The sequence below is a fragment of the Anthonomus grandis genome, chromosome 12 (genome assembly GCF_022605725.1).
Source record: "Anthonomus grandis grandis chromosome 12, icAntGran1.3, whole genome shotgun sequence".
NCBI lineage: Eukaryota > Metazoa > Arthropoda > Insecta > Coleoptera > Curculionidae > Anthonomus > Anthonomus grandis.
Window position 1 is genome coordinate 10,147,653 of NC_065557.1, and position 14,147 is coordinate 10,161,799.

The 14,147-nt window shown below is 28.1% G+C and overlaps 1 protein-coding gene across 5 annotated transcripts in view; it reads left to right on the forward strand.

Annotated features, from left to right (window-relative positions):
* Positions 1–14,147, forward strand: part of LOC126743436 (protein prickle-like) — a 444,925-nt gene that overhangs the window by 325,404 nt on the left and 105,374 nt on the right. For 2 of the 5 annotated variants that reach the window (XM_050450536.1, XM_050450537.1), the window contains exon 3: positions 9,022–9,553. The exons of the other annotated variants lie outside the window; for them this stretch is intronic. In XM_050450536.1, the coding sequence (XP_050306493.1) occupies positions 9,039–9,553 (515 nt within the window). In that variant the 5' untranslated portion in view covers positions 9,022–9,038. The remainder of the gene's footprint in view (positions 1–9,021; positions 9,554–14,147) is intronic. 5 annotated transcript variants of the gene reach the window in all.

A 14,147-nucleotide genomic window follows, 5' to 3' on the forward strand; every position in this document is an offset into this window, starting at 1 on the left:
AAATTTCTTTCATAAGTTAAACTGCCTGAAATAGAGAAAAAGTAGTATTTTAGCTTACTGTAAAAATACCGAAAAAATTACCTCACCTGCCTGGAAAAAATGTAAAACAGTCTGAACACATTTTTAAGTCTGCTTTGATCCATCGCGTATTTATTCCAAGCAGTTAATGTAAATTATAAATATTTTCCAGACAATTTAAGGTATTTTTCCAGGCAGTTGAAATCAATATTCTCAAGAAATGAAAGAATTTGTTTTATTTTAATTGTTGCCAGGGAAGGAAATTGTTGCTTCTAAAAACATTTTTTTTAATACAGACATAGAACTGCTTGGAAGAGAAAAAAGATGGATGTTTTAAAAAAAAGAAATTTTTTCAACTGCCTGGAAGTCGTTAAATATTTCTTCCAGATAATTGAAGTCATCTAACGTTTGTTGCAGATACGCACTTCTTAAAAAAATTTAATCTGGGACTGCCAATAATAAAATTAATCAAAGAAAAAAAATTGCTTTGATTACCTGAAAAAAAAACAAAAATGTTCTACAAATGCCTGGAAGAAATATTTTTTAAGCTGCTTAAAATAAAACAAATAAGATATGGTGTATAGAAAAAAAACAAAAATAACTAAAATACAAATTCCTTATGTACTCTTACAGTTATACCTTCTATGCATTAAAGGAAGTCTATGTGACATTTCCCAAATTCTTTAAAACACGTTGTGTAACAACCAAGACAAATAAGGATGTATAAATCAACACAAAGCCCTAAAAAATCATCATTGATCATAAAACTCATCACGTCTAATTTAATTGTGACCCTGATGTTTAATGTGGTGTTACACATTTACCTGGAAAGATAAAGAATTGTTAGATCTTATAATATCGATGAATCATTTCCTAAAAATAGGGCTTTCTTATATATTGTGAATGTTAAATCATGCATCATGCGTTTAAATGCAAAAAAATAATCAACATAAACAGTTGAGATGTCCTATCGGTTTTAATAAGAAAACTTCAATTGCTTGCATTAATATGAAGGATATAAGAAGTTGCAACTTCCTTAGAGATATCAGAGGATTCAACTGCATAGAAAAGATAAGAAATGCTTGCGACTCCTTAAAAAGAGAACTTAATTTGAGTTCTTCAAGGCAATTTTCAGGTTTTTCCAAGTAAGAGTATTAATTTTTGTTGTAATCCAGGCATTTTCTTGTTCATCTTTCTAATGTTTCGCTTTTTGTTTCATCATTAACTACCTGAAAAATAACAAAAAAAAATAAGCAGACTAGCCATGAAGAGTAAATTATTTTTGCAAAGTCATTCATTAAGTGGTTAGCATGCACCCAAAACTATCTCAAGCATTATGTGAAATAAGATACAGAAAAGCACGAGTCGATTCATCATATTGAGAAAGATGTACTTACTAGAATTATGAATTCAGAAGACTAATTGCAAATAAGGGATCTGTTATCTAATAAAATTATCAGAAATTGTTATATCAAAAACCATTGCAGATGTAAACCAATAAATACCATAGCAGAGGACTCACAATGACATATAAATGTCAGGCAGAATTGGTGTTTCATGAATGGTTTTAGAGAATTTTGAAAAAGCTAGGGATGCAGATGAAGCTGTACTCCTGACCTTGAAAACAATGATTAGAAATAAGTGTAAATGAGTGAATTTAGAAAAAACACACATAATAAACCAGAAGATAACTCAACATATGAAGTTAGTAAGAGGTTTGCTTTCAAGAGTTGTTTATCAGATACCTAACTAAGTACAAAACGCTGGGTTAGTCGGCATGTTTTATGAGTCAGAAAGCAGAAAAGAGAAAGTTAGCACTTGCCGATGCATTTTTCTGCTTATTGTCTTCGTCAAGGCAAGGCAACTAATAAACCAAAGATAGAATAGAACACGACAGAAGCAAACAATCAATTTTTGTAATCAGTTCTGGTAGAGGAAAATGTAGTATTTATACTAAGAAAGCATAAGGTACCTGTGCAACCTTGGCCTAAGTCAATACAATTTTCAAAAAATAGTACAAACATATATCAATAATTGAATACTAGGTAATCATTTATTATGATAAATTCCAACCTACTATGATATGTCCTAACTGACTGTAACAATATTACAGTTAGAGATAATCAATAGAATTTTAAAATAAATAATATATCATTTATTTTCTTATGGCAATATGAATATGCAGGTTTGGAAGCTTAATCAGCACAAGTAAATAAAGACAATATTGATTTTAGTAACTAATACCAAAGGAACATATACAGGATCAGAAGGACACCTAGATGCTACTGGAAAGTTTATTATGACACGAATGATCAAGCAATTTCTCAAATAAGAAAAGCTAGATAGGAGAAGAACAAAAAATGAGATCAAGAAAATATGAAAGTTCAATAACCTATCCTAGCAATGGTGATTTTCCCACCTGATGTTATACCATGGGATTATAGAACACGTTATGGCTATGTAGAAGTCTGTTGTCCTCAGTATGAGAAAAATAGTAACAAAATTTATAAATTTAAAAAGGATTAGGCACATAAAAGTATCAAGAGTTATTTATAAGAAAAAAATAGGTATAGAATCAGGCAGACAAGATTAAGAAACTATAGAGCTTTTATCAAGTAACGATCTCACTAATAGAGATTTTCCCAACTGATCTTATTTTATTAATATACAGGAGTTACAGAAGATTCTAGGGATACATAAGAATACCTACCTGCTCCTGCAGAAGCTTGATTTCCTAATTATAACAGGAACAGTTAGAAGATTTCTGAAATAAGATTAGGCTAAGGCAAACTAGGCAGAGTAGAGCAAAAATGTAAAACTTCTATAAAGTAATCATGATAATCAGAATATAGAACAATACCTACATACAGCTGTAGAAGTTTGATCTATTAAATATGACAAGAAAAGTTAGATTCCTGAATTAAGGCAAGATAAAGCTAGAGAAGATCAGACAGATAAGATCAAAAATGTAAAACTTTAATAAAATGTTGTAAGGAAGTTTGCATATACTGGGAGTGTAAGAAATACCTACCTGCAACTGCAGAAAGCTGACAAAAATTCCAAATAAAAAAAATGGCAAAATTAACAATGTCGAGAGTGTGCGATGTGGAAAATCCATATCCTATTATACTAATCTTTAATTCCTTTTATATCGCCAAATAATTTATTTGTAATACATACAGACTCGCGATAGAATATATAGAGCGACAAAAAAACAAACATACCATTATACAAAGAGGCAGATAAAGTTTCGTCGAAATTGAAAAAGTATCAGATTGCTCGTAATAAGATACTTTGTCGGAAGTGAATTGGAAACCAGTAGCTGTGGTTTTAACGCATACAAAATAGTTTTAAAATAGAGGATGTGTTATCTACACCGTATAGACGGATCATGTCAGCTTACTCCACTTAACATATTAGAAAATCATTAGGCAAAGGAAACAAGATATCATTGGGAAAATGAATAAATTTTAATACCCGTTTCCATCAATTATTAAATGATCTGCACCATTTTAAATTCCACAGCACTTATTCGAATCGGCTGTTTTTTTTTTTTTGAAACGCCATTCCTGGCCGGTAAGATTCATTAAAGAAACGGTGATGGGATGGTCCCTAGAGCAATAACCATAAATCGGGAAGCTGAGCCCCATAACAATCGATAAACAGGCCGTTTTCTATTTAGAGAAACATTTCCTGATGTACACTCTTGGAGCAGTTGGTGACTTGCCGGAGGCCCTTTTGATGAGTCTTACTTTGGACTATGAAGAGTTGTAGATCGCATAAATAGAGTATTTATTTTCTTTAGATATTTGCCTAACCTAGTTCAACCAAATCATTAGTTTCCCAATTTCCAACTTAGTTTTATTAAAGAGAAAAAACCATTGCCAAATTACCTAAAAGAGTTTTCGTGACGTATTACATGCATCACTAATTTTAGGCACACTGTATGATTAATGACCTAAACTCACACGACATCACTATTTATAAACTGTCCATCCTAATTAAGTCAATATCAGATTTCGCATTGGTGGTACTCCCCGGGTTCCATTGCCCAGTGGTGCCCATGTACTTAAAAGATTCCTTTGGTCGCTTTTTTGCTCGCACCTGTCTTTCTGGTCGAAAATTTACGAGAAAGTCGGCGGTTCCCCGCTTGTACCAAAGCGCGGTACCTTGCCGACGTAACATGGCCTCAAAAATGTTAATCGAGATATATTTATACGAATAAATAACGGCCGGAGAGCTGTCATTTTAAATGGGGATTCTTCGGATACCTAAAAGGTCTTTATTGTTTAAGATAGATAGAGATGTCTTAAGAGATTTTTGATAGTTTTATTGATCGTCTCGCCCCAATGAGGCGAGACTAGTATGGTACCACTTAAAGGATTTCTTTTATATTGATTTAAATATTCTTATATAACAATAGTTCTTATATTTAAAAACTTTGAGCTAGAAGCAATTTTGTGACTCAGGTCCATGTAGCACCAAATATAAAACTTTGAAATAATTCATGAATTTATAGCTCTTAGAACATAACTTCAAACACAAACAAAGCTCACAGAACAGACAACAATGAAGAAACAAATAATTATTAATGCTCAGTAAATATTCCAAGGTATTCAAATTGTTAGCACAAATCATGCCCTAGATGTTCCTGAAATATTAACTGATACTTCAGAATAATCATAAAATGTTTCTTACATCTAACTTGAATACTTGTGAAATATATATTGGGCTGTTATGATAGGAAAATATAAAGACATAATTGAAAAGCCGCCATATCCTTTTATGTTATGCCTGCTAAAAGCGAAAATTATTTATTATAAATATGGTTGAAGTATGTGAATAAAATCAAAATATGAAAAAAGAGTTACCGTGTCCATTTAAATTATGCCTACTAAAGAGAAATAAAAACCACTCCGAAGACAATTTTTTTTAAATTTTTTATTTAGTAAAATAACCTTTTAATTGATTTAAAGATTATCATAAGATTTAAAATCCATGTTACAAACTTGCTTAAAAAAGTGAAAATAATCACTGATGGTTTTTAGCTATCGTAATATATTCAGCAAAATATAATATCAATTTATTTATAAAAGCTATTTTTCTACCTCAAAAACTTTCTGAGTTTTGTAAATCTATATTCAAGAACCATAATATTCCTAAAGATTTCCTTAAAGGTAAAAACGTGGTTGAGAATTAAAAATTTACATTACTTAATATGGTTTACGTTAGAGAAGTTTAACAGCGAAAAACAAATGAATATCCGAAAATGTGTGCTAATAATGCAAATTTATACATCTTCTACTAGAATACGAATTTTTTATTTTAACAAAAAATTTATATACTAATATTTATATTCATAAATACCAAATTTATTATTCTTAACATTCAATGCTGGTCAAACAAGTGGCAATTGATATCCACGGAGTATTGCATAAATATTCGCATACACAGATAATTTCTTATATCAATATTCCATGAATATTCGTAGAAAATATTGCTGAGACATTTGAACAAAATTAAAATATAAAACAGAAGGCTCCATGACCCTTTAAGTTATGCTTGCTTTGGACAAGAAAACTACTTGGATCTTAATATACTAATTAAATACTTTTTAATTTAATCTAATTTAACATAAGCAATTGTAAAATATTATCAAATCTTCAATGGGAATTAAACACAACCAAAAGATTCAAGCCAAAGAGGCTAAAGGCTTAAAAATGGATAAAAAATCACTGTAATGAGTTTTAATTATAGAAGTTTATTCGGCCAATTGTCATATTAAATTATTTATTAAGTGCGATTCTCATTTCTTAAAAAACCTTCTAATCAAAGTACAAGAAGTACCAATTTTCTAAGAATGGATTTCAAGCCATAAACGTGGTCGTGAGTTAAATATTTTTTGTTTAAAATGATATATTTTGGGGGTGTTTCTTTCTAAGTTGAAGTGAAAAATACCAGTGAAAAATAAATAAATAATATGTCTTAAAATTTAAATTACACATCCTCTACAAACCAGATGGTATAGTGATTCAGTAGTGTCCATCAAATATAAAGCTTTGAAATAATCCTTAATTTTACACTTTTTAACATAGAACAATAAATGTTGCAGAATATTAAAACTAATGCCAAATAGTCATTCCCTAAATGTTCCTGAATTATTCATCGATATCTGAGAACAATCATAGAACATTTATTACGTCTAACTTAAGTCGTGGAATTTATGCTGTTATGATAACAAAATAGTAGAACATAAGGGAAAAGCCTTCGTATCATTTTAAGTTATGCCTGCTAAGGGCAAAAATTATTCGTGTAAAATATAGTTAAAGCATGTAAATATAATAAAAAAATATAAACTTATTGGAAAACTTAAATGAACATGGAAACTTTTTCCATTTAAGTTATGCCTAATAAAGATAAATAGAAATGACTCCAATATAAGCTTTTATTTGGGTTTAAAAATTAAGTTAAGTTTGCGATAATTAAGATAGTTTTTAATTATCGCAATTTATTTAGTGAAATATCATATTAATTTATTTTTAAGCCTTATTTTTCAACCTCAAAAATTTTCAGACCTAGACGCAATTTTATTAGTTAAAGTTTGTCTTGAAAGTAAAAACATGATCAAGAATAAAGTATTGATGTGACTTAATATGGTTTACGTTAGTTATGTAACAAAGTTTTTTTCTAAGTTCAGCTACGAGAAATAAATGAATATGTGTCTTAGTAATTTAAATGTATACATCCTCTAACAGAATGTGAAAATAGTATTAAAATAAAGGGTTTATCTATAATTTTCTCTATCAACTAATCACAAATATATTATTCTTAACATGCAACGCTGGTCAAATAGGTGGCAATCGATATTTAGGGAGTATTCCCTGAATTTCAATTGCTATCAAGCAAAATACTTGGGTATTACTATAGATTAAAATATTAATCGAAATAAGCATATAAAAGGCACAAACGTTAAACTCCGTAAACTAGTCTGCATATTTTACCAGATTAGTAATTGCATACCTATTAATGTTCTAAAACTGCTGTTCATTTCTCGTGCAGAATTTGTTATGAGTTGTGGTATATCTATATAGGAAGAAGCATATAACACTACACAAAATATTCTCAATGTTACACAAAGTTCTAAATTTTTTAACTCTTCTATTCAACATTAAAGGTACTTAAATAATAAAAAGCTTTTTCGTCAAAAAATTATGATTTTTTTAAACACAATTTTAATGTATCTATGATTGTCTTGTGTAGGTTAAATTATTGCCTTTTGTGCCTATAATATTATTTTTTGTTTTTTTTTTGTAAATTAAAAAAATAATAATTGCTTAATCTATAAACAGGAATGTTATCTATTGGTTTTGCAGCGAATTTATAGTTTTTGTTTTTCTGTTTTGTAGTAAAAGAAGATAGTGCCTAAGTTAATAAATGTGCTACAGTAAATAGGATAATAACATATAATATATATTGTACACATACAAATATTATACATCTATGTGTAGAACTACATTCCAGGTATTGTAAAACAACATTTTTTTTGTAATAGATTTGATTTTATTTCATAAATATTCAAATACTCAGATAACATGAACATGAGATTTTATTTGTTTTTAAAAAATCCTTTATTCCATTAATTATTAGTTTAAAAATATTTAAAGTTTTTAATTTTTTTAAGCAAATGCAATATTTTTAGCCTGAAATATTAAGTTCCAAGGCTAATTCAATATTGACTAAAAATAGCCTAAAATATGTTGTCGTCAATAGTAAAAACTCTTGAAACGCAAACGGACTTACGTTTTTATGTTAAAAAATATAAATAAAAATAAAATGGCTGATACAAAATAGCCCATTGTTTGACTGTAGGAAAGCGGAATTTTAGGAGTTTATGAAACTATAAAAATAGAGATAAGATCAAATGTTCGACCAAATTTCGGAAAATTTTAATACAGAAAAAATCCTTGATTGATTGATTTAAAAATGTAGAATCTTGTAGAGCACCTAACCTAATTTTAAGAAACTATGGAAAATTTATAATATGGATGCATCTTAATATAGAATAGAATTAAAATATTATATTATCTATAAATATTTAACTTGTTGACGCAGATAATCTCTTAAAGGTTTTTGGAATTTTCACCAGTATTTCAGAATATCTGTAGAATTTGTTTTGCTATTATGAGAAAAAAATCTATAAGAAAATAGTCAAACTTATAAAAGAAAAACCTCCGTATGCACTTAAGTTATGCCTGCTTTAAACAAGAAAATTACCTGGTTGATAAAATGCCCGCATTAATTCGGTATAATTTAATATGAATAACTTAAAATTATTCTCAGGCCCACCCAATTGAGCTTAAGTATAACCAAAAAGCTTAAGCTTAAAAATCAGGATATAAGCCTGGTAAAGAAGATAAAAATAATCACTACGATGCTTTTAACTTATCTTAATATACACAGCAAACTGTCATATTAATTAATGTAATAAAATTGGCGGTTTATTGAAAAGTTTTTTTTCTGCAAAGATGTCAATATGAATGGCGATTACGTGAGACTAAACGAATTTATCGCGCAACAAGCCAACTATAATCCATAAATATAAAAATACGCGGAATGCCATAAGGCACTGATGCGCCAGTACGTGCGTAGATCAATTAAAAATCTTCGACGCCCGGAAAGGTAGCGCGTTCGGTCTAAAAAGAAATAAAACCGCATGTTTGACTTAATTCGTAACGCGCACTTTCCTATCGCCGATCTGGCGCAATAAAAACCGTTTTGGTACTTAACTGGAAATCGAGCAATCTCGATTCCGGTATCTTGCTTGATTTCGTATATTTTATTTGAATGCCCATTTTAGTACTGAGAGTGACAGTAGAATGCCTTCTTAGGCACTTTAGTAGAACTATGGTCATTTTTTTTTGTGATAATTCATAAAATTGTTTTCTACAGCACCTGCTACAAACACAATCTAAAGAACCCATTTACTTACTATTTCTTTTTTAGGATAGAGCGGTCTCAATATGCCGCCAACAACCATTAATCCCTCCCACAAAAGGGAAAATGCCTCCACCGCAAATGTTCTTATGTGCAAACAGTGGTGGAAGGTATGTTGGATGTATGGCGATCAGGAAAAGTACTATCGCCAACTTTACGGGAAACCCAAAAACGGTTTGGACGTCAACAAAAGCCTCTTTGCCCCAGCTAATTCTTCAAACACCAAAGTTCCTAATACCCCCAGCCCCAATAATAATTCCTCCTTTATCAGTCAAAATCCTACGATTTTTCCTAAGACCACTTACAATACGAAATCTTCGGACTGGGCGGTACAGTATTATCAAAATACGCGTATTTTGAATGATACGCCGCCTTTTACCGTTGGTGTGCCGACTAGTGAGAACACTAATAGTGTTTTAAATAGTGTTAGTGCTAAAGGAAATGCTTTGGACAAGAGTTTTAGTTTTGAGGAGATGAGAGTGAGTTCGAGGAATGGATCGCCGGAGCTTAACAGCTTGGATTTAACCAGAGGAATTGATGAGTAAGTTTTGTTTAGTTTGACAAAATACTGTCCCTTTTTGAGAACACAAATGTTATCTCTTTATCACTTAAAGGCAAACAAAATATAGTTAATTGAGATTTGATCAAATGGTATGTAGACCTTTAGCCTAAAAGTCTATGGCACATAAGGCTTAAAAAATAATTTTAACTTTAGAACAGGAATATGGAAAAAGTTTTGGGGTTGTTTCTGAAAATTTGGGATTTTTTATGTTTATGCAACGATATTCTAAAAACATTTACTTTGGAATATTGTAAGCATTATTTCTGGGAGCAATGACTATTAATTCAGGTTGTTTGCTAGGCAGTTGAAGTCTAACTTAAAATTAAAATATCCCCTGAAAAAAAAGACTTCTCAGAGAATGACTTTTACAATACAAAATGAAACTGTCTGAGAAAGAAAAAATTTTCAATGGTTTTGAAAAAATATTTTCATTAAAATTCAAGGCCATGTCCAAGATTACATGAAATGCCTAAACTATATTAAAGTGTGTTAAGTACCTGAAAAAAAAAGAAATGTAGTTTTCTCCAAAATGTTAAATTTTCCTCTTTGCTATATCTATTTTATATTAATTAAGTTCTTTTAAATAAAAAAAGAATATTAATTATTAAAGAATATAATATTTTAGGCAAATGTCTCATTTGAAAAAAAAATCTTAAAAAACAGGCAGTAAAACTGACTAGAAAGTTTATGTTCAAATTAAAATTTAAAAAAGCTTATTTCTCAGAAACATTACTGTTAAACAAATTACTTCAACTATCTGGAAGAGAAAAGATATAAATTTCACCTGCCTGCAAAAAATATTTAATTTCATATTCCAGGTAGTTGAGGTTCTATTTGAAATAAGATAATATTAGTTTCTCAATTAAACTACTCCCGAGAAATTAAAAAAATATATATTTTAAGCTACCTAAAATGTAGAGACAATAATAACTACTGGCCTAGAAGAAATTATAAGTGGTCTTTTTTTTATTAACTCCAAGTCCTAACAAAAATTTAATTTTTCTTTTTGAAATTTTAAAGTTTTATTCTACTTATTTTTAATTTATAGTAACTTAGATTTTATTTCAGGGATTTGTCTGGAATAAAATCTATGTCGAATTTAAAATTTTAAAAGTCCAATTTTTCTGAAAACATTTTTGTTCATTAAAATGTTTGGAAAAAGTTTAAACTTGGAATTTTTTAAAATTTATTCCAGGCAATTAAAGGCTCTAAAGTTTACAAGTTTAGTTAAAAGTCTGGAACTCATATTAAGAATATTCATAATTTATCCGTAGTGTGCACGTCTTAAAGTTGCTATTTTTAAGAATGTACATTTTAGAAGCTGTTGATATTGAGTTGAAATAAGAAAATATAAATTTCTAATAAAAGCTGCTTCTAAAAAATAAAAAAATATCTGATGAAAGTACATTTTTTTATCCGGAAATTTCAAAAGAAGTTTCATTTTCCATGCAATTAATTTGAAATTTAAAAAATCTAATTTCTTAAAAACATTACTGTTAAAAAGGTATTTTAACGACCTGAGAGAGAAAAAAAAATTAAATGACTAAAATAAATATTTTATTTTAGATAGTTAACACACTATTTCAAATGTTAAAAATCAAATTTCTCGAAACCGCCACTTTTTAAAAAACTGCTAAGAAGAAATAGAATTATTAATACGTATGGACGCATAATGGTATGAACGTATTTAATACGCACGGATTTTTTCTTTATTTATTCCAGGCAATTAATAGATTTTTCAGATTAGATTTTTTTACAGATAGAAATTTGTTTATCCAGAAATTTAAAAATGTTCTTTTTCTTATTTATATTTGATGCTAACTTAGGTCTTTTTCCAGACATTTACAGTTTAATTTACAATTTAAAAAGTATAATTTCTTAAAAATATAATTATTGAAAGAAATATTTTATTTATATGAAAGAGTAAGAAGATAATGTCAGCTGCCAGAACAAAAAATTAATTAATATTCCAGGCAATTCAAGTCCTATTTAAAATGAGAAAATGTTTGTTTATGGAGAAAATGCTTCTATGCAATAAAAATGTTTTAAACTACTTGGAAAGGATAAAAAATAATATTAACGAGCTTGGAAGAATCGACGAGGTATCTAGAGTTTTTTTTTAATGATTCCAGAAAGTCCTAACAGAAATCCAGTTTCTCTTTCTGAAATTTTAAAGTTTTCTTTTTCTTATTTATATTCTATGCTAATTTATTTCTTCCAGGTTTAACTACCTTCCAATTTAAAATTTAAAGAATTTAGTCACTCAAAAACAGTATTGTGTATAGTAAACTGCCTAGAAAAAATATTAATATTTAAATTTAAAAACATCCAATTTCTTGAAAACACTGCTGTTAATGAATTTTTTGATCTTCCTGAAAAAGAAAAAAGATTATTTCAATTGCCTGGAAAAAAATATGTTATTTAATATTCCAGGCAGTTGAGGTTCAATTTGAAATAAAAAAATATTAGTTTATAAAAAAGCTGCTTCTAGGCCAGTAACAAATTTTTAAACTACCTGGAAAATAATGTTAACTAGCCTGGAAGTAATAAGGCGTCTCATGTTTTTTTTAAATATTCCAGAAGTTCTAAAAGAAATCCGGTTTTCCTTTCTGAAATCTTGAAATTTTCATTTTCTTATGTATATTTTGTGCTAACTTAGGTCTTCTTCCAGGCGGTTAAACTCCGATTTTAAATTAAAAAATTTCTTAAAAACACTATTGTTAGTAAAAAGTAAGTTAGAAAAATATTTATAAAAGGTGTTATTCGCAGGGTGCGTTCTTCCATAACACCTAATTATAAAAAGACAAAACAAATAACCATATATTATATTTTATAATTTACAACTCTAAAAATTACTATACACACATAAAAATACAATATGTCAAGTATCAAAACACAGCATACAATATATTGTATATATCAAGAAAAAATAAACAATTTTAAAACTGACTCAGCAAATCTACTAATTTACCTACCAATATATCCATAAATAAATAAACATATTTAAGTGTATACATAAATATATTAATTAAAATAGAAGTATTTTACAATATAAAATTTTAAAATATTCAGTCCTAAATACAGATCGACTAGAGCGATTTAATAACACAAAAACTAATAGAATTTAAAAAGTTTACTGCTCTGTATGCTTCAACTGTCATAATTACTTCAAGTATATGGAAAATAATATATAATTTCAGCTCTCTAAAAATCAATTTATTTTAGACAATTAAAATCGTATTTAAAACAAGAAAAGTTTAATTTAAAGGTAAAAAAATCATTTTTAAACGACCTAAAAGATAAAAATATAATAAAATGCCTGGAAAAATATTTTTTTTATTCCAGGCACTTGAATTCCTTTAACATTAAAAAAACTCGATTTCTTGAAAACACTTTTATTTAAAAACTACTTCTTTTAGCTGGAAGAGAAAAAAGTAATTAAGTTTTAACTGTGTGATAAAAAAACGTTTTATTTAATACTGGAAGCTTATTTGAATTTAAAAAAATATCACTTAAACAAGGCTAGGAACGATAAAAAATATTAAAATTGTCAACTGCCTAGACAAAAACGAAAAAGGCGCATAGCAATTTTTTTATTTTTCCATACTCTTGTAACAAATATCCAGTTTCCCTAAAAAAATTTATTTGTTTTAAGTTTTTAATTTTTTTAGTATTTCTTATTTACTATAATATACTAATTTAGACCTTCCATCGAATTAAAATGCCAAAAAAAAATTTAAAAAGCGCTTCTATGAAATAAAAAATTATATCAACTGCCTGGAATAAAAGAGACAACTAAGGGTAAAAAATTATTGTTTTGAGCATTTTTGTATGTTTTATCTAAGATTTTATAACATTTTAAAAACATAAACGAATATTGTATTTGATGTAAATAATAACGCAGAATATGTTTTGAGAATCTAAATCTTAAGCTCAACTCATAAACTCTAATGATAAAATTAAATTAATCTCATACTATATTATAGTTGTATTCGACTACTAAAGCACTAACAAGCGTCATTTTTTATTGCTTCAGTATTTTATATGTTTGTTTCATTGTATTTGAATTATAATTTTGTAGTACATATTTAAAAAAAATTTAAATAAGCGTTATCCATTTTATTTTATTTAAGGAATTAAATATATTTACTAAATTTTGTATTAACCAAAAAAAAAAGTAAAAGGAAGGTTGGAATTTTTAAGAATCTTGTAATATTCGAGTACGGATTCTCAATATTTTTTTTTGTTAATTTTTAAGAATAAAAATTATAAAGGTTATAAACAAACCAAATATAATTCAAGAGATAATTAACACACGTATAAATGTTATTTAACAGCATTATTTACACACTCTATCAAATGATTGATTAAAAACGTCTGCCCACGAGACTGACATTGACTAATAACAAGTCAGTAAAACCCGAGCTAAAAAAGATACATTCGCGTCTCAAGTCTGCAATCTTTAACAAACATAGAAACTAAATTGACGTAGTTTCCAAACGCTTTTGATGAAGGTTAGACACGAACTACAACTTTTTTTTAATTTATAACAAAATCACAAAATTAATGTGTT